The following is a 24010-nucleotide window of genomic DNA, read 5'->3' on the forward strand; positions in this document are numbered from 1 at the left end:
ATTGACCGTGCTGTTCACTTTGCCGGAGAATCACAGAATGGCAGGTTTGGGAGGGCCCTACGAGGCCATCGAGTCCAACCCCCTGCTCAGCGCAGGAGTCCAAGTCGGAGCATGCCCTACAGCCGGCTGTCTGACGAGCGGCCCCGCCGAGGCCGCTGTGTGCGCGGAGGCCTAATAATGACTAAGGACTAATAATAATGACTAATAATAATACGAACTAATAATAATACCGACTAAGGACTAATCATAAGGGCTACTAATAATACGGACTAAGGGCTACTACTAAGGGCTACTCCCCCTCGTGAGCGCGCCTTATCCCCCTCGCAAAGCGTCCTTGCGGCTGCAGGGCGGCCCGCCCGGAGGGGGCGCGGGAGAGAGGCGCGCCGGGCCGCCCCCATCGCCCCGCCCCCCGCGCGGGCCCCGCCCCCGGCCCTGCGCGCTGGCGTCACGGCGCCCCCTCGGACCAAGATGGCGGCGCTCTGGCTTCTCGCGCCGTAGGGGGCGGGGCGGGGCGGGAGCGGGGCGACCCGCGCTGAGGTGAGGCGCGGCGGGGCCCCTCCCCAGGGGCGTGGGGGGGAGGGGGCGACCAGGGCTGGCGTAGGGGGGACGGGCGCTCCCCAAATGCCCGCCCCCTCCCCGTATAATGTGTGTGGGGAGGGGGGCAGCGCTGCCGTAGGAGCGGGGGGCCTTCTGTTGCGAGCGTCCCCCCCCCGAGCAATGTGTGTGTGTGTGTGTGAGGGGAGGGCAGGGCAGGGCAGGGCGGCGAGACCGGAGCTGAGGTAAGAACTGCGGCGTGCGTGCGGGTTTCCCCCAAGTGCCCGCCCCTCCCCAAATAAAGAGGGGAGGGGGGGAGCCTTCACAGACGGAGGGGAGGGGAGGGGAGGAGCCTTCACAGACAGGGGGGAGGGGAGGAGCCTTCACAGACAGGGGGGAGGGGGGGGAGCCTTCACAGACAGGGGGGAGGGGAGGGGAGGGGAGAGGGAGGCAGTGATACCCCCCCATCCTGGCTGCTTTGTTTGCTGTTAATATTTTTTTAAAAGAGTAGCTTCTCAGGGCCTGTTTCCCTTAATCGTGAGCAACTCATGTTCCGACCATCCACTGGGCCGTAACCATCCTGGGCAAGCCTCCCCGACCCGGTGCCCGCCAATGTGTTGGACTTGCAAGTCCCGTCATCCGTAGCCAGGTTGGGGAAGGCCGTGCTAGCCTCTCCCCCCAGCTGGTGGGGAGAGGGAAGAGCTCTTGAAACCATTCAGGTCTGTGGTGTGGGTATGCTGGCTGGGGATAATGGGAGTTGCAGTCTGACAGCTGGAGGGGACCCCGGTGTGGAAGGCTGCCATAGCCCTTCTCCCACCCCCCCAGTCCCGCTCCCAATCTTCCTGCCATCTCCATTGTTAATCCCTCCTGGTCCCTTCTCTCCCAGTCTTTGGGCTAGTTTAATTTCCAGAACAGTCCCAAGTGTGTGTACTCAGAAATAAGCCCCACAGAGTTCAGTGGGGCTTACTCCATAGGAGGCATGCACAGGGTTGTGGCTTTTGTTTACTTCTTGTTCTTGGAGCGGGATTTATTACAGCAACATGGTTTCTGGAAATTTTCTTATGGCCAATATGTTTGGTTACATTTGCTTTTTACTTGCGGAAATAATCAGCTTCATGGCGCAGGTGCCCTGTCATCCCCTGATGCTCTGGGAGAGGGAGGATTTAATAACTGGTGGTAATGATGATGATTTTTGTTTGGCTGTGTCGCTCTATCTTCCATGGGGGATGTCATTTAAGAGTTGCAAATGAACTGAGGTGTTGCTGTTGAGCAAGGAAAAATAATGAACATGGCAGATGGAGTGTGCATTCTCCCCCCCCCCTTCCTGGGTGTATTTCATCCACTTTTATATTGTTTTTCATTGGGGTCTGAGTATGAAAGACCTGTATGTTTGTTGTCTTTTCTTGTCCTAGTGTCCTTTTAGGCTGGTAGCATGATGTCACTCTATTTTCTTTTTACAGGGGGAGGGAGTTGTGGTGGAGCAGCCCCCCACCACTCTGTAATGTGTCTTGGTGCTTCCCACCTGCATTGTGTCTCTTTCCTTCTCTCGCAGTAAGACCATGGAGGGCTCCTTTGTACAGCACAGTGTGCGTGTTCTGCAGGAACTCAACAAGCAGCGGGAGAGTGGGCATTTCTGCGATGCCACCCTGGCAGTGGGCAGCTTGGTGTTCAAGGCACACTGGAGTGTCCTGGCATGCTGCAGCTCCTTCTTTCAGAGCATGTATGATGGAGCTTCTAGCAAAATCATCCTCCCTGAGACCTTTGTGGAAATCTTTGCGCTGCTCCTTGACTTCTTCTATACAGGGCACTTGGCAATCACCCCGGAAAATTGGGAGAAGCTTCTTGAAGCCGCCAAAGAGCTCTGTGTCCCCGAGGCAGTCAGGTTGTGCCAGGAATTCCGCCCTGGACGCTTGGATGATGGGGATCAGAATGGCCAGCTTTCACTCGGAAAGGACTGTGGTGGCTGCTCCAAAGCAGTGGCGGACATGCAAGCGGAACCTGCCCTTGATGCTGTGCCCCAAAGTAACTCAGTTCAGGAAGCCCTCAAGAGCCCCTGCATCCAGGGGAGCAAAGTGGCCCAAGAACAAAGAGAGAGCCCCTGTCTCCTTCGGGGAAGGTTGAAAAGGGCTCCCAAAACAAACACACTGAGCAATGCAGGTGAAGTAAAGAGCACCCTGGAATGTAAGGAACTAAGCAGGCCACTGAAAAGAGGAGCCACCGAGGACGCAGGCGCCAGTATTGAGGTGGCGTGTGGAGTAATGTGCTAACTAGGGCTTGCGCCTTTGTCCGCTACAAATCCATTCCTGTTAAGAGAACAAAGGTGCCTTAAAGCGGCGAGAAGTGTTGCTGGAGATCAGGAAGCAGAACAAGTTTGTTGCTTGTTTGTGCAGGAGAAGGATGGATGATTACTTGCACTGGTGGTTGGGTCTTACGGGAAGTGGGAATGGGGGTGAGGGTCTGTGGGATTGCTACGTAGTCCAGCATTTAGAAATGTAGAGCAGTGGCGATTCAGCTTGGGATCCTGGGGAACCCTTTCCATATCAGTCAGTGTCCCACAGAGCTACTGCAATTTGCAGAGGATTCTGGGGAAGCAAACCCGGTTGTCTGAGGGCCCCAGATAAACCTGGGTGTGCCCTGGGACACTCTTCCCTGCAGCTGTGCCTTTCCAGTGAGGATTGATAAGGACAGATGAGCCATCTTCTTCCAGACACTTTTCCACCATTGCCAATTTTTTTTAGGTATGGAATGCCGAATAAGCTTCTGTAGAAACTTCCCATGAATTACAGTTGCAAGCTACTGTACCCCCAAGAGAGCAACTGTAGTCTCTTTTGTGAGCTGCAGTGAATTTGCTCATTTTATTTGTATGCAATTATCCAAATCAGGATGGTGACACTGGACAAGGGGAGTAGCTTTTCTTACATGTAGAGGTCCAGGTTCAAGCCCCAGCATCTCCAGATCGGGCTGGGAAAGCTTACTGCCTGAAACCCTGGAGAGCCATTGCTGCCCGTTGACAATACTGGGCTAGGTGGAGCAATAGTCCGACCCAGCGTAAGGCATCTTTCAATGTTCCTGCAGCAATTCCCAGATCATTACAAGTATTCCAGTGACCTGGAGTGGCTTGAGCAATTTAATGTTAGTAACCCCAAGTCTTCAAACTGGATTCTGCCCCACCAGATAAGATTTGGGAAGATACAGAAGATGTGAAGCTTGTAGTTTTTGCATCCTGGCCCTTTGTACAGCTCTCCAGCTTTTGAGGAACCATGAGGAGCAGTTCTAGAGACTCTTAGAAGAGTCTGAATACCGCATGCATTATCCACCCTTGACCAGATCCCTGGGGATTTTGAATAGGGCAGTGCCCAGGCTCCTCATTCTGGGGGTTTTCTTTTTGTAATAACTTAATGTGTGTGCAAACTTGCACAGTGGCTGTAGGAAAACTAAATTGTTCTGTTACAATCTCTCCTTGATTCCGTGATGCCAGTTCAGGCAATACTTAATGAGAACAGAAACACACTAAATCAGGGGCCCTAAACTAAACTAAAGGTTTACTTTACTAAACCTTTACTTAACTAAACACACTAAAACTTGTGGCCCTCTGGATGTTTTTGCCTACAGCTCCCGTCAGCCTTAGCCAGCATAGCCAACGGTGAGGGATGATGGGAGTTGTAAGCCAAAACACCTGGAGGGCCACAAGTTGCCCATCCCTGAGCTAAACAGATGAGTCAGAAGTTAATCACAAGTTGCACTGTGAGCTGTGTTAAAATCCATAATCCACACAGGTTGCAGAACTAAGCTTTTCATGATGCAGAATTTAAGCCGCCTCTGTACAGAATTCTAGTTTTCTTTTCTTGAAGCACTGAGTACACATAGCCCAGGTGACACACTAGCGTTCCCCAACCTGATACCCTCCAGATATTTGGGAGTACAACTTCCAGCTTTCCTGATAATTGGCCATGCTGGCTAGGGCTGATGGAAGCTGAAGTCTAAAACATCTGGAGGACACCAGATTGGGGAAGGCTGATCTACTCAGCGAAGTACAGCAGTTATAAACAACTACATTTTTCTTCTCCTACAGGCCTGCCATTCTGTCTGAAGCACTGTGCATTTCTGTATTCCAAACCCAAGAAACACAAAAATAACATAAGTGTCATCAACAAAACCATGTGTTCTGTATCCAGTACAGCGTGAACTAATAGCAGTTCAGAAATAACTAACATCTTCCACTTAAGCACAGCTCTAACCTCTAGGCCTGGTTGGTGTTTCTGCTCCAGAATTCATGGATGGGACATGTTGCAGTAATAAGCTCTGTCTCACAGAGCAGGATTAGAACCCTGAGACTGTGTAAACAAAGTGAATTGGAATCCATCTTTACTAATACCTCCTTAGCCATAATGAACTCGATTGGGAACTCCTGTTTGCTCTCTGCAAACGGTGATCCGACTCTCATCCCAATAGCAGAGCATGTGCTGCATGTGCAATTTACTGCTGGATCTTTATAATGCAATCCTATGCATGACTACTCAGAAGTAAGTCCTATTAAGTTCAATGGGACTTACTTCCATGGAAGTAGGTATAGGACTGCGGCCTTAGTGACTTAGCCATTGTAAAATGTTTCTAACATTTTGTTAGGTTGACCTGGCCTTTGGGACAAAAAGTGCATCTTGAACTTTAAAATGATGTATTCTATTCAGTATCGCAATCTTCTTCAACCTGGTGCCCTCCGGATGTATTGGACTACAACTCCCAGCATCTGGAAGTTGCAGTCCAACATCTGGAGGGCACCAGTTGGGGAAGGCTGAGCTAATACATTTTAGCAATCCAAAGAACTGTGTGTGACGTGCTGACAGCCATTCATGTATTTCACAAGGGTTCGGCTCTCTTCCACTGAGGTTGTTGGGGCACCTTCAGTTTCACTGTAACTGATTAGTTCCATTCCACGCTGAGATATATATGTATTTCCATGTCCTATATATCTCCTCTCACCTACTTAATAGGGATAATCACTTCAAAAACAGTGACAATTTTGAAACTGACAAGTTCACCTAATATTGTAGTTCCAATTGGCATCCATTCATTGTTACTAATGAACTTATGAAATGGACACTTTTCTGTGGAAAAAATAGAAGTGCTGGAACATTTTCCATCACACATAACTGTACAACTAAAAATGTAGAGTCTAAAGGCATTTTGAATGGGTATGCTTGTAAGGAGTCATAACTAATTTTAGAAGCTCTCTATCAAGTATATACTCTGTTTCTAACCAGGGTTCACCTGCATAAAGTGTTGAATGGCGCAGTTGCACATATACACACATCTTTGCGCTAAAACCATAAACACATTTAAAAACACATGTTTGTCTTACGGTTTCTGTGTGAATATTCTTTAATTTCATTTCAAAGAACATTTGTAACATTTTGGCTCATTCCTGGGATAAAGCCAAGAAAAACTGTTCAGTATTCACGTACATCTTTATTTGTACAGTGTCTATCTAATAATAATTAAAGCAAATAGCGTTAGATTTTACTTGGTTTCATAACAGTTGACTCATTGGAAGGATTGTAGTGAGCATATATTTGTCTCTTTTTTACAATTGTACTAAATGAATGATTTAAATACTTGCCCCTTTTTTTTTTGCATAATTGACCAAGTATGGAGGATTCTGCTGTTGTGGTGATAAATGAGATCATGCGTTGGTGGGTGTGTTGAGGTAACCGCCCTGTTTTATCACAGCAGGACTCTCAGGAGGTTCTGGCGTCAAATGACCTTCCAGCTGAAGATGATGGAGGAGGAAAAGGAAACAAGGAAGCAGATGAGGATTACGTCCCTGGGAAGAAGAGCGTGAGGACCCAAAGGAGAGCTCACTTGGCCAGAAAGCCCAGTGGCTCCAAGACCGCTGGGAATGACAGCCTGCTGGAAACTGGGGCACTTGGAAACCGTCGAGGCGCGACTGAGCCGGTCGAATGCCCCACCTGCCATAAATCGTTTCTCAGCAAATATTATCTCAAAGTGCACAACAGGCAAGTTCTTGTGCCTTCTGCTGGGGGTGGGTGGGATTGGGGGGCATAACAGTCTGTCTGCAGGACTCAGGCACCCCGTTTAGGCTGGGTGGATGTTAAAGGATGCTAAACTCTATAAGCTGTTGGTAGGGGGTCAGTAACTGAAGGCCCCAAGGCCCAATCTTGCTTTGAGCTCCCTCATTGCCAATCCCAGAGGTAAGAAGACATATGTGTCTGTGTGTAAGGAGCAATGGCTGTGACAATAAGACTGGCCAGCAGGTTGGATTCTAGTCAGTGGCACGCCCTTCAGTAAATGTGGTTGCTGAGCAGCATTGGTGTGTGGTGTTCTCTGTGAGAGAGAAGGGGTGGGTGGGGGAGGAATGAACTCTTGTCCCCCCCTCCCCCCATCAAGCCCCTGAACTGGCTTGTGAATTGTTTAAGATGTTGCTTGTTTCCTGTGTGCTGTTCGAGTGAGCTGCCTTGACTGACCTCAGCCCAGCAGCTGCACCCTGGATTGCTTGCTATTTCCGCCGTGGGTCAGATCTGCTGCTTTTGTTCCTATTACCTGTAGGAAACATACTGGAGAGAAGCCCTTTGAATGCTCGAAGTGTGGGAAATGCTACTTCCGGAAGGAAAACCTTTTGGAGCATGAAGCTCGGAACTGCATGAGCCGTTCGGAGCAGGTATTTTGGGGTGGAGGGTTTGCAGCTGATTCTGGAAACAAATACACACTTGCAGGGCCATTGTCACAGCATCCTTGATACCCTGGGCTCACCCGGGTGGATGGAGACGGGTGTGGTGCCCAGGACAGGGGACTATGTCAAGAGCTGGGAGATCCTCTCAGTATTGGAGCTAACCAGGGAGTTTGGGGCAAGTCGCTGTCTCAGCCTGTCAGTGCTGAGCTGTAGGTAGCCAAGGTCACGGAGAGTACAGGCCAAGTCCCTCCAGAATAGGGCCTGGAGTCTGGTGGAGGGTTGGGGCTGATAAAGAGGAGGACCAGGTTCTCTTCCTTCCACCCTTCTGAGCTGGGCAAGCGGTTCCAGGAGAATGTTGAATAATAAGGAGAATTGCAGTCAGAATCAGAAAGAGTTGAGATCAGAAGCTGGGGAATTGGCCTGAGGGAGACAGAAAGCTCAGAATCTGAAGCTAAGGGGATAGTTACTCCTCAAAGAGGAGGGGCCGTAGCTCAGTGGTGGAGCCCCTGCTTGGCATGCGGAAGGTCCCAGGTTTCATCCCCAGCAGCATCTCCAGGTAAGGCTGGGGAAATTCCCGCCTGACACCCTGGAGAGTCATTGCTGCCAGTCAGGGTCCAGCCTTCCCAGACCTGGTGCCCTTCAGATGCTGGCTGGGGGATTGTGGAAGTTGTAGTCTAACACATCTGGAGAGCACCAGGTTGAGGAAGGCTGGTGTAGACAATACTGAGCTCGATGGACCAATGGTCTTACTCGGTCTCAGGCAGCTTCCTCTGTTACTAACCCTGTGAACTGGAAGGATTTATGCCTGGGCCAGGTCAGGGGGAACCAGTGGAGTTGCCCGGGGTGGGTCAATGTGAATGCCTAGAAGAGCGGCATGGCCTTGTTCTCCTTTCGCTGTGCAGTCTTGAGTGGCTTGCTGCTGGGGTGCCAGTACCTAGGCCTGGATGCTCCCTGTTTGAATCTAGGAGATTCTGTCCTGGTCTAAATGCAATCTCAAGGTCCTTGTAAAGGTAGAGATAGAAATGTGAGGTGTTCTGCATGAATGGATAATCATGAAGAACTGAGGGATGGTAAAACAAATGTCCTGATCCAGGTCAAGCAAGGTTTTTAGCCCTTGCTCAAAGCTGTCGCTTCTTAGGAGCAGTTGGAGAGGTGATCTACACATTTGGATAAAGCGGATGTGTAGCCTTCTTGGACCATACCACTTTGGCATGCAGGTGGCGGAAATGTCTATTGGAATCTGTCCTGTCTAAAGAACGCTAGTACAGGCAGGAGGTGAGGCTAGATTCGTTCTTCCACTGTAGATCCGTTCTCTCTCAGGCTACTACTCTGTAGGCTGCAAGTTTTTAATGTTTCCACCTGCTTCCTAATTTGAGAGGGTCTCAAGAGGGCTGTGCCAGTACATTTCCCAAACATGTAGGTCTCTTAGGAGTTGGCAGATCTGCACACAGGTCTCCCTTGTTAATTTGGTGGTCTTCTCTGACTTCAAACATGCACCTTTGTGAGCAGTGTAAAAGACCACAGATTCAAGATGGGAGTACTTCTGAATCCATTCCTGTCAGTGGAGCCCCAGGTGGACTCTGTGGCCCGGAGTACTTGAGGCCAGCTTCGGCTGATCCGCCAGCTACGGCCTTCCCTGGAAAGGGATAACCTAGACACAGTAGTGCATGCGCAGATAACTACTGCAATGCATTTCACTGGGGCTGCCCTTGAAGACGACTTGGAAGCTGCAGCTAGCACAAAATGCAGCAGCTAGGCTGTTGACTGGAACATCTTGTAAAGATAACGTCACACCAGTTTTAAAGGAATTGCTCTGGCTGCTAATATGCCTCTGGTAGGAATTCAAGGCGCTAGTGATGACATTTAAAGCCCTAAGCAGCTTGGGACCTTGACATTTGAGGGAGCGCCTCTCCCTATGTATGCCTGCCTGAGGACTGAGATCTGTTGGCGGGACCCTTCTCTGCGTCCCATTGGTGTGAGACATAATTATTTTAATTATTAATTATTAAATTTATTAATCACCCATCTGGCTGGTCGCCCAGCCACATACACCATGGTAGGACATAGGCCTTCTCTGCTGTGGCGCCCCAGTTGTGGAATGCCCTACCCTTGGAGGCCCGATTGGTGCAGATGTTGGTTTTGTTTCGGGGCCAAGTTAAAACATGGCTTTTCACCAAAGCTTTTGAGGAATTCCCTAAAGTTGCGCACTGTTTTAATTGTTTAATTGTTTTAGGTTTTTAATTGGTTTTAGCTTGTTTAATTGTTTAACATCTTTTTAGCTGTTTAAATTATTTATTTACTGTTAAAATTGTTTTTATCTGTACACTGCCCTGAGATCTTAATGATATAGGGCAGGATACAAATGTTTAAAATAAATAAATAAAATAAATTTGATGGAAACAAGTCAAATAGTTTAGAACAACACATTATAAACTTGAAGACAGACATAGTAACATTATTATTTAGCAAATATTATACATGCTTGGAGGAGGGCATAAGAAAGCAGGCAACAAACCATCAAAACAATAACCTGGTTTACACATAATGCCAATTCATGGATTGTTTAACCCATGAATTGGCAGGGCCATGCCAGAGAGAGCAAGCGTGCTGCTTCTTGCCTGCTTACCACTTCCACTTTGCATCCAATTTGGGAAACAACCCAGGAACACCCTGTTCCTGGGTTGTTTGATGTGATGTCCAAACCCAGAACTCTGGGTTGTTGAGAGACAGACAACCCAGAGTTTTAACCAAGCAACTCTGACTTGGATTCCTGCATTGAGCAGGGGGTTGGACTCGATGGCCTTGTAGGCCCCTTCCAACCCTACTATTCTATGATTCCATGATTCTATGATTAACAACATTGGGTTGTTTAACCCCTAAACAACCCAGAATTTCTGGGTTTGGATGTCATGGTAACAACCCAAGAATGGGGCGTTCCTGGGTTGGTAATTGAAAGTAGAAGCAACAAGCATGCAGGAGGCAGTGCGCTCGCTCGCTGCTGCTTGGCCCTGACAACCCACGGTTTAAACAACCCATAGGTTGTCATTACATGTGAATTGGGCCTGACTTTCAGCCTAACCTACTTCACGGGGTTATTGTGAAGATAAAGTGAAGAGGAGGAGGACCACATAAGCTTCCTTGGGTTCCTTGGAGGGAAAAAGGTGGGATATAACTGTAAAAAAAAAAATCTTTCTAGGGCAGAAGTTACTGGTGCTCCTTTCTTGCCTTTCCATTGCTTCGTAAACACATTCCACATTAGCATCTTATTCCAGAGCAGCCCAAGTATTTCAACATCTGCAACACCTGCAGTGATGCCTCTTGCTGCTCCTTTGGCATCTTAGTTGGTACGAAGTTTTCTTGTTTCTCATCATCAGTCCAGATGCCAGGGTCACACATTGGCCATTGCTAAGATTCAGCAGGATTTCCAAGCAGTTTGTGCAGAGCTGAATCTTTCTTTGTTCCCTGGACAGCCTACGTTCCTTTTCCCTCCAGGTTTTCACATGTTCGGTCTGTCAAGAGATGTTTAAGAGGCGGATGGAGCTGCGGCTGCACATGGTGTCCCACACGGGAGAGATGCCTTATAAGGTCAGCCTCTCTTGCCCTGGAGCATTGCTGGCGTCGTCATGGTGGGTCAATGGACTGTTCCTCTTGGGGAAGGAGCTTGTGTGACCCCCTGGGATGCTGCTAGGCATTCCTGCTGGAGCCTGTGGTCAGGCAGGGCCTTGGCCTGCTGGTTTAGCTCCACTTTTTTCTTACTGCAGCAGTTGCAGGTTTCATTAGAGCGCAGATGCTCTGCTCCATGAGCTCTATTAAGTCAGTGTGGCTACTGGGAACCTCCACAGATTTATTGGTGCAGTGCAGCCTCCCCCACCTGGTATCTTCCAGATGTGTTATACTACAACTCGCAGAATCCCCCAGCTAGCCATCCTGCCTGCAGTACTGAGATCATATGTTTTGGCCTTTCAGTACTGTTGTAAGGAATACCAAGATAATGTATCTAATGCACTCTGCATATTAAAAAAATGAGATGTAAATGCCAGCTCTTAAGACATGTTAAGCTTCATATGTATATATGTTTGTGTGTGTGTGTGTGTGTGTGCGTGCGTGGGTGCCCCGCTCCAATTACTCCTTTAGCTGTGCCCTCCTTTTTCCCTGCCCCCAAAGAATAAAATTTCTCTTATAGAGCAAATCACTTTTATCAGCTTGTTTTGAAACAATCACATGGCACTTTCCCAAAACAGCCATGTCGCCCATAAAAGAAAAAGGAGATTCTTCATTGAGAAGCCCCCTTCTCTGCCCTGTATTAGTAAAATTGAGCTAGCTGGTGGGGGTGGGCTCAAGGAGCTATGCAGAGCATCGCACCCTACCCCTTCTCTTCCCAGCCAGTGCTTCTTGAGACTTCAGCAGGAGCTGCTGCTGTGTTTATGGCCTTCTCTCTCATCAGGAGGGGCTTTGGCTAGATCAGCATCCCCGACCAGGGGCTGATGCCCACCTGGGTCTCTTGTTTGTTTCAGTGCTCGTCCTGCATCCAGCAGTTCATGCAGAAGAAGGATCTGCAGAGCCACCTGATAAAGCTGCACGGAGCCCCCAAGCCTCACGCGGTAAGCCCAGGCTGCCTGGGGGATGCTGAGGAAAGGGGACACCATGTGGGGAGGGGGAGGGGGGCTTTCCCTTCGTGCTAGAACCAACAGGAAAAGCTGAGAGGTTCCTGCGCTCCATGGGTCTTGTGGGAATGGGAGACTTTAAAAGTAACACCTTCACTCAAATACTGTGTCTAGTTCTGGACCCCACACTTTAAGGAGGATTCAGATAAATTGGAACGAGTTCAGAGAAGGGCAACCAAGATGATTGGGACTAGAAACTGAGTCCTATGAGGAAAGATGGAAGGAACTGGGTTTATTAGCTGTGGGAAGAAAAGACTGGGGGGAGGGGTGGTATGATAGCACTTTTCAAGTACCTAAAGGGTTGCCCCACAGAAGAGGGCTGCAGCCTGTTCTCTATCATCCAGGACTTCAGGACATGAAATAATGGGCTCAGGTTGCAGGAAGGCAGATCTCAGTTGAATATCAGGAAAATCTTCGTAATGATGAGAGCAGTCAGACAATGGAACCCATTGCCTAGGGAGGTGGAGGGCTCTCTGTCCCTGGAGGTATTCAGGTAGAGACTGGAGAGCCATCTGCCAGGGGTACTTTGAATTGGATTCCTGCACTGAGTGAGGTGTGGTGGTGGTTTGGGACTCAAAGGCCTAGATGGCCTCTTTCAACTCTGTGGTTCTTCTGAGCCAATTGCGGACAAGTGTCCAGATGCTCCATCGCTGTCGCAAGGGTCCCCTTGTGCTTCCCCCTTGTGTGATCGAGCCATCATAAGAGCTGTGATGTGTCAGCCTGAGCCACTCCTGATGTGAGGCCACCTAGCCAGTCAGGGCCCCCTCTCTTTTGGGTTCCTCCCTAATCCCAGTCCTCCTCCTCCACCACCCGCAGTGCCCCGCGTGTTCCAAGTGCTTCCTGTCTCGGACAGAACTGCACCTGCACGAGGCCTTCAAGCACCGTGGGGAGAAACTCTTTGTCTGCGAGGAATGCGGTCACAGGGCCTCGAGTCGCAATGGTTTGCAGATGCACGTCAAAGCCAAGCACAGGTGTGTGTGGGCCATTGGCCGCATCCCTTGGGGGGTGGCAGGGTGTGTGTGCTCTGTCCATATTCAGCAGCAGTCAGGCGGCTTGGCAGGTGTGACTGTCCCCCCTCCTGTCCCTGCAGGAATGAGCGGCCCTATGTGTGTGAGTTCTGCCAGCATGCCTTCACCCAGAAGGCCAACCTCAACATGCACCTTCGGACCCACACTGGAGAGAAGCCCTTCCAGTGCCACCTCTGTGGCAAAACCTTCCGCACACAAGGTACAAAGGCCGTTCCCCTTTGGGGTGAACGGGCCTTCCACTCCCATCCAGGAGCCAAGAGGAGCTCCTGTAGCAACTCCCCCTCTTTGGGGAAGAACTTCTCCAGCAGGGGTCAAGCCGAAAGAGCAGCTGGCTGGGAGCTGTAGGAGTTTTTTCTGTCTAAACACTGGAGAGCCAGTGTGGTGTAGTGGTGGGAGTGTTGGACTGGGAGCTGAGAGACCCGTGTTCTAGTCCCCACTTGGCCATGGAAGCTCACTGGGTGACTTTGGGCCAGTCACAGACTCTCAGTCCAACCTACCTCACAGGGTGGTGGTTGTGAGGATAAAATGGAGAGGAGGAAGATTATGTACACTGCCTTGGGTTCCATAAGGAGGAAAAAAGGCAGGATATTAATGTAATAAATAAATAAAATAAACATGCCTAGGACTTCCCCCTTAAAAAGCCAAATACCATCCTGGGAAATGCTCCTCTTGGACCGTCTTAGGTGACTGCTTTTGTTTCCAGATAGCAAGATGTATGAAGGTAGCCTTTCCCCATGGATTGTGGACTACAGCTCCCATCCCCAAGGCTGAGGATGATGAGAGCTGTAGTCCAACACTGCTAGAGGGTGCTGTCTAATATTAAGGGGTTTGAAAGGAGTTTGAGTCCTACCTCTTAAAGGCAAGATGGTAATTGATTTGGGTGAGGGGAGCTTCTCTTTTTGAAGGTTGGTTGCTCAGGAAAGCTTTCTGTTGCTGCATCTAATCCTGGGAGAGGCTCTGTCCAGCAGGTGCGTCTGCTTATTTATTTATTTGCTGCATCTTCAGCAAAAAAAAAAAAAAGGCTCCCAGAGAGGCTTACAAAGATTAATAATGAGACAGTCCCTGCCCTCAGGCCTACAATCTAAAAGACACAACACAAAAGGAAAGGGGAGTGGGACGGAAGAGGGGGGGAAAGAGCAAAACTCAGGCACCAGTTTTTAATTTTCAGAGTTTTTATAGGTGTCCTTTTTGGCAGGGAAGGGTGATGAGAGCTCCCTGCAGCTGCTCCTTCTCTGGCCAATGTATGGGGCTAGATTGGTCTCCCCCTTGCCCTGATGTTTTTCTTTGGAGACAGGGGATGCAGCCCCCCAGGGGCCCTTGGTTTTCTTATGTGGGTGGCCTGAAATCAGACCTGGGAAGGGAGAGATTAGGGCCATGAAGATGAGGGTTTTGGCAAGTCCCCAAAGGTCTTCCCTCTCGTCTGACTGCTTTCCTTTCATGTGTGGACGTGATCAGCCAGCCTGGATAAGCACAACCGGACCCACACGGGGGAGCGCCCCTTCAGCTGTGAGTTTTGCGACCAAAGGTTCACCGAGAGAGGCCCGCTGCTGAGACATGTGGCCAGCCGGCACCAGGAAGGGAGACCCCACTTTTGCCAGATCTGTGGGAAAACGTTCAAAGGTAATGAATGGCTAGGGAGGGTCTGAGAGGCAGGGGTTCGTGGTGGCTCACCTAGGGCATGTTCGCTTGTCTGGAAACTGAGGGTCCGAGGGAGGCAGCTGGAGCAGGAGGAGGACAGAGCAAGTCGCACCTCCCTAAGCTGGGGAGAAGCAGACACACAAGAGCAGTCCCGCCCTGAAGAGGCACAAAGGAGCAGGGCTCCAGCTCAGCTCCTGAAGCGGCTGGTAGAGCTCATGCTCGGCATGGGGAAGCATCCAAATGCCAGCCTCGCCATCCCCAGCCAAAGAGATCTCAGGTTGTGGGGCTGGGAATGAACCTTCAGCTGAGACCTTGGGAGATCTACTCTCGGAAGAGGTGGCAGGATGGGCTAGTGGCAGAATAGTCCTGGATCTGCCAGAGACCCCCATTAAAAACACACAGATGTACGGAGAATCTTGAGGTTATGTGGGCTTCAGGCCCATGCCTGAACACACACAACTTGGGTAGATGCGCCCATTCTGACGCATAAATTTGGTAGCTGCCATTTTTCAAGGTGGCAGGTACATGAAAGGGGATATGCGATAACTCATGAACAAATGCATGTAGAAATCTTACAGCGCTTGAATCAGAAACGACACTTTTGACAATTGAGGGTTGACGTGTACAGAAAGTTGAACCCGTCTCTTGCTGACCTGCCACCTCCCTCCAGCTCCCTATCACTGGACACACCCAAAAGGGGTTCCCAGTTACTCATATTTTGGATCATGGCCACACAATGGTGAATCCGCTGGACTGCAGCTAGGAGGTGTGAGCAGTGTTTTGCAACCATCTAAGTGCCTTATGCCTTTACCGGGCGTTTTGTTGTCCATGTGCGGGTGCAAGCCATGACACACAAGGCTGTACAAATGCAAGAAGTTGTCAGTGATTCTGCAAGGGTGAAAAGCTGTGTGACCACCTCTCTTAAATAACAAACCCAGGATCAAAAATGTACTTGCATTTATCAGTCAAAAATGTATGCTGTTCTTTGTGGATTCTGATCCAGTAGTTATTAAATAAATCCTTATTCATTTTTATCTCACTCTTCCTTCAAGACACTCAGGGCAATATGCATGTTCCCCAGCTTCTCAGTTTACCTCACAACAACCCTGGTTAAGAGATGGTGGCTGGCAGAAGGACACCCAGTGAGCTTCATAACTGAGCAGGAATTTGACCCTGGGTCTTCCTGCCCCTTGGCCAACTGTCAGACTGCTGGTGGTAACAGTGGCTAGTGATAGTTCATTTCCTTTCGTTTATTTCATTTCTATGCCACCCAATAGCTCCCTGGCTATTGGATGGTTTAGATGTTCTGCCCATCTTGACTAACTCCACCCCCGCTGTATCAGCTTTCCCCAACAGGGTGTCCCCCAGATGTGTTGGTCTACAACTCCCATTTGGCTGGAGGATGCTGGGGGTTATAGTCCAACGCATCTGGAGGGCACCAGGTTGGGAAGGCTGCGCTATATTTTGCCACCCAAACAAGCTTTTGTTCATGTGTTATCGCATATCCCCATTCATGTCAGCCATCTTGGAAAACAGCAGCTACAGAATTCATGCCTCAGAATGGGCATGTCTGTCCAGGTTCAGTGTGTTCTTACATGGGCCTGAAACGCACACACAAACTCTGCATGTCTGGGTTTTTTTTACGGGGATCTCTGGCAGATCCAGGACTAAATTTGCAGCCTCATCTGCTCAGCCGGTTCTCCAGCCTCGGTGCCAGGTTCAGTGAGTCTTTCCTTCAAGCATCCATGTAACAAGCACCTGATTTTGCCTTCCCAGCCGTGGAGCAGCTGCGCGTCCACGTTCGCAGGCACAAAGGAGTGAGGAAGTTCGAATGCATGGAATGCGGCTACAAATTCACGCGGCAGGTATTGTGTTCTGACTTGCAGCTCCAGGCATTTCGCTCCGCGGTAAGGGCATGGGTGTGGAGGAGGTCGGTGAGCCCTTTCTCCTCTCTGCCCATTTCCTTGCATTTTGTTCTGGCACAGCCTTTCCAGCTTTTCTATAAAAATCTGCACTAACCTTTCCTGCCCTAGGACAAGTAAACATTTTTCAAAAGTGATTTTGTTATAACAGCACGTAGCAGTTTTTATGGAGAGTGTTTTCAATTGTTCAGAGCACTACACACGCACAACCATCCTTACACCAACCCTGCAAAGTAGGCCAGCATAATTATCCCTGTGTGGCAGATGTAGAGCTGAGACTGCCTTGCCTAAGTCCACCTGGTGAATTTGTGGCATAGGTGAAATTTGCACCCAGGGCCTTCCTGATCTGTGGTTCAGCCACCACCCCGCCCGCCTGCGCATCCATTATTGTAAACAACAACGTGCCCTTTTCTGCCCACGTTCCTAGGCTGCAAATTCAAATGTGCCAACTGTCTCTCCTCTTGCTCTCTTGCAGGCCCATTTGAGGCGCCACATGGAAATCCACGACCGGGTCGAGAACTACAACCCCCGTCAGAGGAGGCTGCGAAACCTGGTGATTGAGGATGAGAAGGCGGCGGTGGCAGCGCTGCAGCCCCCGCACATCCTGGAGGTGGGCTCTGCAGAAGTGGTTGTGGAGTCGCTGGCCCACAGCTCCCTGCGTGAAGAGCTCCCTGAGCAGAGACTCTGCTCAAGCGAGAATTTTACCCCCCCAGATGTCATTGAACAGTCGCTCATCATTGCCATCCCAGATGACTGTGGGACGTAGTGGTGTGTCCTTGTAAAGCCCTGTGCCCAATAAAGGTAGGCTGATCACCATTTTCATGTTGTGGCCCATCCGTGGTTATACCCAATTAGCCCATGTGTCGGCACACTTTAGTTTTGTGTGTTTGGGGACGAGAGGAAGAGGGGACCAAATAAGGAAGGAGCATTTCTTGGTGCTCTTGCCTCTTCCTCCCAATGAAATATTCCAGCGACTCTACCAAAAAGAAGGGAAAATGGCTTGTATATGTGGCAAGAGTTCTTCTTAGAGGGGTTACTGTGGATGCAGGAAAGCGATGAGGGAGAGTGTAGCTCAGGGGTATGAGCTTCTGCTCTGCATATAGAACATTCCAGGTCGAATTCCTGGTATCTCCAAGTATGGCTGGGAAAGACTCCTGTCTGAAACCTTGGAGGACTGCTGTCAGTCAGCGTAGCCAACTTGGTGGTCCCCAGATGTTTTGGACTACTAAAGAAAGGGGGCCTCTTCAGTGGTGGCACCCCAGAGAGGCTCACCGGGTGCCTACGTTGTGGTCTTTTGGGCACCAGGTGAAGACCTTTCTATTTCCCAAGGCTTTCTAGTCCTTCTTGCTGTTGGCTTTTACTCTGGTTTTTACTTTGGTTTTATTGTTTTAAAATTAAGGTTTTTATATTATGTTTTACTGTGTCACTTTATGTTACCGTTTTAATTTTTCTTTTGTGAATTGCCCAAAGATCTTCAGCTGTTGGGCAGTATAAAAATGTAAGTAATAAATGAAATACAGCTCTCATCAAACCTGACCACTGGCCCTGCTGGCTAAGGCTGATGGGAGTTTTGTTTTATTTAAAATGTTTCTCGGCCACCTCTCAGGGCAGGAGTCCTCCCAAGGTGGGTTAGAACAACTAAATCTCATATAGTAAAAACTAGTAGTGATAAAACAGTAACATTTCATAAAAACAAGCACCAGCAATAAACCATCTGGCCCAGAGAGTACTAAAATCTACAGTGTCATTGCAGCTGTACTCCAGAGTAGTCTGATAAACCATAATCAGGGGGAGGCCAGAGGAAACAGGTGTGTTTTCAGGGCCTTTCTGGAAGCTGGCAGTTGTGGAGTTATACTCCAAAACATTCGGAAAGCACCAGTTTGGGGAAGATGGTGCAGGCAGTACTAAGCTCAGTGGACCAATAGATTTTGAAATTATTGGAAACCGATAGAACGCTCCCTACTTTGTGGTTCTGGAAAAAATTGGGCAGCCATCTTTTATGGATGTTGAGCTGGTGGACCAGATCAGAAGCAAACTTATTTGGGCCTTATGTTTTAATAATGATATAGTAGAAAGTTTGCTTGCCATTTTACTACTAAGGAGAACAGTTGCCTTCAGAAGTTGAGATACTCCACAATAAAATGTTACAGCTCTTTGGGTTTACTATGCAATAGTCCACTTGTTTCCCTGAGTGGACATGATCCACAATTGGAAAATGCCAATTTGTGGATGAGGCATTAATTTTTTTTTTACAGAACTTAACCACTTGCAAAGGCATCCATGTGTGTAATAAACTACAATTTTGGCCCTGTGCCATTCCCTGCAAAAAAACCTGTTCCTACCAATATGGAAGCTAGACATCTCTGTTCTATGACAAAGAGATTGAACCCTGTTTTTCATTGGGTCCCTTCCAAACTTCCTTGGGAAGGGCTGTAGCTCAATTGTAGATCCTGTTTTGCATGCAGAAAATCCCTGGTTGCATCTCCAGGTAGGGCTGGGAAAGAATCCTGCCTTGAAGCCCTGGAGAGCCATTGCTGTCAGTTAGTGTCATAGAATCATAGAATAGTAGGGTTGGAAGAGGCCTACAAGACCATCGAGTCCAACTCCCTGCTCAGTGCAGGAATCCAAGTCAAATGGATTCCTGACAGGTGGCTGTCCAGCTTCATCTTGAATGCCTCCAGTGTGGGAGAGCCCACCACCTCCCTAGGTCATTGGTTCTATTGTCATATTGCTCTAACGGTCAGGAGGTTTTTCCTGATGTTCAGCCGGAATCCGGCTTCCTGCCACTTGAGCCCATGATTCCGTGTCCTGCACTCTGGAATGATCGAGAAGAGGTCCCGGCCTTTCTCTCTGTGACAACCTTTCAAGGAGTTGAAGAGCGCTATCCTATCTCCCCTCAGTCTTCTCTTCTCAAGGCTAAACATACCTAGTTCTTTCAGTCTCTCCTCATAAGGCTTTGTTTCCAGTCCCCTGATCATCTTTGTTTCCCTCCTCTGAACCCCCTCTAGTTTGTCTGCATCCTTCTTAAAGCGTGTTCTTAAAGTGTGGTGCCCAGAACTGGACACGGTACTCCAGATGAGGCCTAAGCAGTGCTGAGTAGAGGGGAACTAGTACTTCCTGGGATTTGGAAGCTATGCTTCTGTGAATGCAGCCCCAAAGAGCATTGGCCTTTTTTGCAGCCATATCACATTGTTGGCTCATATTCAGCTTGTGATCTACCACAATTCCAAGATCATCCTTGTTCGCAGTATTGTTGAGACAAGTATCCCCCATCTTGTAACTGTGCATTTGGTTTCTTTTTCCTAGGTGCAGAACTTGGCATTTATCCCTATTAAAGTTCATTCTGTTGTTTTCTGCCCAGTGCTCCAGCCTATCAAGATCACTTTGAATTTTGTTTCTGTCTTCCAGGGTATTAGCTATCCCGCCCAATTTTGTGTCATCTGCAAATGTGATCAGCATTCCTGCACCTCCTCCTCCAAGTCATTAATAAAAATGTTGAAGAGCACCAGGCCCAGGACTGAGCTCGTTAACTCCCAACAGTTTGAGAAGATTCCATTGATCACTCTTTGAGTCCGATTCTGTAGCCAACTGTGGATCCACCTGATAGCTGTTTCATCTAGCCCACTTTGAGCTAGTTTACTCATCAGGAGATCATGGGGCACTTTGTTCAAAGCTTTGCTGAAGTCGAGGTATATGATGTCCACCACATTCCCACAGTCCACAAGGGAGGCGACATGATGAAAAAATGAGATCAGATTCATCTGGCAGGATTTGTTCTTGACAAATCCATGTTGGCTTTTAGTAATCACTGCATTGTTTTCAAGGTGCTTACAGATTGATTGTTTTATAATTTGCTCCACAATTTTCCCAGGGATTGATGTTTGACTGGTTTGTAGTTCCCAGGTTCCTCCTTTTTGAAGATAGGGACCACATTAGCCCTCCTCCAGTTATCTGGCACGTCACCCGTCCTCCATGATTTCTCAAAGATAATAAGACAGTGGTTCTGAGAGCTCTCAGTGGCCCATAGGTAGGCTAACTTTGTCCTCAATGTGGATGGCAGGCTTGTGTTTTCAGGGTACTGAAAACTTCAATGGGACAAATGGTAACTTGCTTGGTGAACAGTCTATGAAATACAGTGAGTGGGAACAGATCTCCACAAAGTGAAGAGGATCTCCAACAGGTGTGAGGAGTTAATGAGGATCTTGTTAATTCTGTAATTACCTTAGAGTAGAACTTGGGAGATCTGACTGAAATTGGGGGAGGGTTGCATGGAGCATGACTGCCACTTAGCAGCAGCTAGGAGGCCTTTGCCTTTCACCAATACGGTGTTAAAGCTATAGAGTACCGCAACGGCCACCCTCTTCCTTTGTCTGCGCATCCTGGATACTCAAATTTGACAGAACAGAAGTCTCAACACACATCTTTATTTAACACTCGACTTTCAAGTTTAAAAGGGGAAAAATACAAAATATAAGAAATACCTTTGTTTCAAAGGATGTTATACAGTACTTTAAGGCAGAAGACAATGATTTATATTAAAGTTAAATAAATATGAAGCTACTCATCCAGAGCTTCCAAGATGATGCAGATCTGGCACTATGACAAAGTATCATGTTACCTGTCAGACTTTAAACAGCCCAGCACAAAATACTTAACATTAAGTGATACTAAAACAAGTTGTTGTAAGCAGCAGCAGCTCCTCAATGTCTGTAAACAGCTGGCACAGAGTTGAAAGTGAGCTCATGGTAGCGTGTCCTTCCCTTGAACTGCTCAGAGGAAGGAGGGGGTGGGGATTGCAGTGTTATCATGGGAAGCACAAAGGTGCTCAACACAAAGGTTTGACCAAGGCAAGAGAACAGCGGGTCACCTTCACCATAATGGGAGAGTCCTGGACCCTGTATAGTAACCATGGGGAAAGCGGCAAGGAATAAAGAGGAAGCAGCAGCATGCGAGAGGACAAAACTCTTCTGCCCACCCCACCACCAAAGTACTGATGCTGTACAGCCACCTTAGCAGGTCTTTCAGCCATGCTTTCTTGTGCCTAGCTGCCTCCACTGAGATGGTTGGGGTGATGGGAATTGTAGTCCAACACCTCTGGAGGGCACAAGGGGGGGGTGGCCTTACACAGCAGCAGCCATCTAAGGATGCTCTCCTTAGAAAGTACCAAGGGCAGCCAGGAGTTTCCACGCCACCCTGACATCTCTGTGAGGACTGGGGCTCAATGCCAACAAAGCCTCATTTGAAGTTGCATTGCTGCAAGGCCCTGGCAGTGAGGACCTCGAGCAGTGTTTTCTGAAAGTGGGCCCTCCATAGCTTACCAGCACAGGGATACCTCCCCAAAGCCAGTCATTCGGATAAAGGATACAAAGAGAGAGTGCTCTTATCAGAACAAGGATTCAGAAGGTATCTTGGCAGTAGGATTTAACATGATCCTCCAGCAGCAACTGGGAGGTGAAGAAACAGCTCTCCTGCAGCGCATGACCTGCCGCTTAATTTTATTTTTAAATGGGATCATGTCACTTGGTAATGTAATAGCCCTGCAGAGACACCAAAGAGCTAGCAAGCGTTTCTCTGCTTAAGAGCCTCTCTTCAGTTACATATGAAAAATAAAGTTAAACTGTACACTTGAAACCAGAACTTTGGAGGCTATAAAGGACAATAATGAGAACTGTCTGTGAGCTCAGTGGCTCAAAAATAACCTGCTCAAAACACTAAAAGGCACCCAGATAGTCTGGCATGTGAGAGCTGCTGTTACTTCACTGGAGTTCTCAGATGCATCACTGCCACAGTAGCAGGTTCTGTGTGTAAACCGAGAGTGCTTACTGGAACTATGTCATTTATCTTTGTGCAGTGTTCAAAACAGACGACCTTCTCAGATACTGTTTGGAATACGGCATAAATCTGAACCTTTTATTTTAAGCACACAGCCTTTCCCTACTGCTTTCTTATCACTTACTCAATGTGCATTCTCGTATCAAAGGAAATGCTTTTAAAAGACTGTTGACAAACAACTCCTGCCTGGGTGCGGCAGCACCTCACAGACACGGCAACGTCTGGAACTCTCCCTCCCTCTCTCTTCTCCATGCTTCTCCCCTTAGGCAGGGGTGGGGGCCTTTAGCCCAAGGACCAAATTCAATTTCAGGGAAGATCTTGGGGGCTGCATTCCAGTGGTAGGTTGGGCAAGAGGGCCCTGGAGGGCCAAAATACCAGAAATAGGGACGTATTTTAGCTTAACACTCATCCTGCCAGTAATTGAGCCCAAGGAGAGGCATTTCAACTTTCTAGAATGGGGAGAAAAATGCACAAAAGCTGAGAAACCATTGAACAATCGATGGTTGGGGGGAAAAGGGGGCGAGGCCATTGCGGGTGCCCTGGAAGGCCAGATCAGAACGTCAGGAGGGCTGGATTTGACCCTTGGGCCTTAGGCTCCCCTGCCTTAGAAGATTTTAACATGAGACATTCTAATCACAGTAAGGGGGAGCAGCTGGATAAAAGAAAGCTCCAATCTCTTTCCTACCTCATCACCTTTACTATGAGAGGGCCTCCTTGAGCTTAAAAGATAAACTCTGCGGAGCGATAAGCATAGTCCAAACTGGCACTGCAGGGAAAGGAAAATGGATTCTGGTGGTGGGAGAGCAAGAGCAGATTGCTGAGGTCACATGCCTGCCCCTGGCACAAGGCACCCTCCTAGAGCCGAGAGCACACAGCTGTGGCTGCAATACCCTTTCGCTGGAGAACTCCTTGCTAACTCCCATAAGGCATGCATGGATGATTCAGAGGGAGGGCAGGGTGTGCGGCCCTCCAGGCTCCAGTCTGGCCAGCCAAAACATGGAACAGAGAGAGACCGCCTTCCTTCCCAGCATGCTGCGGCCAGAGAGGGAGCTTGCCAGGCGCACAGCCCAGGGCGACTAGCAGTTCTCCAAGGCTCTGCGGCAGACATGGTGCCTTGACTGGGAAAGGGAGGGAGACCTTTTGCTGCAGGGCCCTTAAGATCATAAGTGCCTGGCTGGATCAGGGGAAGGGTCCCCTTCTAGTCCAGCATCATGTTTCAACAGTGGCCATCCAGAATCGCCCTCTCACATTGTGGCTCCCCAGCCAAAGGCCTTGAGGGGCATACCTATTCTGTTGATTCTACAGCCTCTTGAACAGGGAGAAGCCGCTGATCTGTCCATGGGCTGCTGCTAGGCCTCCCCTCTTTCTAAAGTCCATGGCCACTGCCACATCCTGAGGTAGTAAGTTCCATAAGTTAATTCTACATTGTGTGCAGAAGGGAGAAATACGTGACCATGGGACTCACGTCCACAAGATGTGGTGAGGACCACCAACTTGGATGGCTTTAAAGGGAGAATCAGACAAATTCATGGAGGAGGCAGCTGTCAATGGATATGAGTCATGACGGCTATATATTAACTCCAGTATTGGAGACAGTATGCCTACGTATGCCAGTTGCTGGGGAACGCAAGCAAGAGGGTGCTGTTGTGTCCTGTTTATGGGCTTCCCAGGGTAACTGGCTGGCCACTGTCAAAACAGAATGCT

At 48.9% G+C, this 24010-nt stretch overlaps 1 protein-coding gene across 5 annotated transcripts; it reads left to right on the forward strand.

Annotated features, from left to right (window-relative positions):
- Window positions 1–460: 460 nt before the first annotated feature.
- Window positions 461–23985, forward strand: ZBTB48 (zinc finger and BTB domain containing 48). Of its 5 annotated transcripts, none has more exons than XM_084822134.1 (12): window positions 461–779; window positions 2087–2777; window positions 6262–6548; window positions 7099–7210; window positions 10715–10807; window positions 11737–11823; window positions 12703–12857; window positions 12977–13113; window positions 14370–14534; window positions 16329–16417; window positions 16950–17275; window positions 19883–23985. In XM_084822134.1, exons 1-11 carry the CDS (start codon window positions 622–624, stop codon window positions 17238–17240), a joined length of 2265 nt encoding a protein of 754 aa, XP_084678260.1. In that variant the 5' UTR covers window positions 461–621; the 3' UTR covers window positions 17241–17275; window positions 19883–23985. The 5 variants fall into 5 exon arrangements, 4 of the variants coding, with proteins under 4 accessions (XP_084678260.1, XP_084678261.1, XP_084678262.1 ...); XM_084822135.1 differs by having other exon boundaries at window positions 6265–6548; XM_084822136.1 differs by having other exon boundaries at window positions 461–537.
- The last annotated feature ends 25 nt before the right edge of the window (window positions 23986–24010 follow it).

Source organism: Heloderma suspectum, chromosome 15, assembly GCF_057233095.1.
Source record: "Heloderma suspectum isolate Gila_16-S chromosome 15, 16-S_ref, whole genome shotgun sequence".
NCBI classification, from domain to species: domain Eukaryota; kingdom Metazoa; phylum Chordata; class Lepidosauria; order Squamata; family Helodermatidae; genus Heloderma; species Heloderma suspectum.

What these genes read in the sequence shown, in the direction of transcription:
- ZBTB48 (XM_084822134.1), top strand. Translation starts at nt 622, where the DNA reads ATGCCCGCCCCCTCCCCGTATAATGTGTGTGGGGAGGGGGGCAGCGCT. An exon ending in GCGGCGAGACCGGAGCTGAG is followed by an intron (nt 780 to 2,086) that starts GTAAGAACTGCG and finishes CTTCTCTCGCAG; the next exon opens with TAAGACCATGGAGGGCTCCT. An exon ending in CTGTGGGAAAACGTTCAAAG is followed by an intron (nt 14,535 to 16,328) that starts GTAATGAATGGC and finishes TTGCCTTCCCAG; the next exon opens with CCGTGGAGCAGCTGCGCGTC.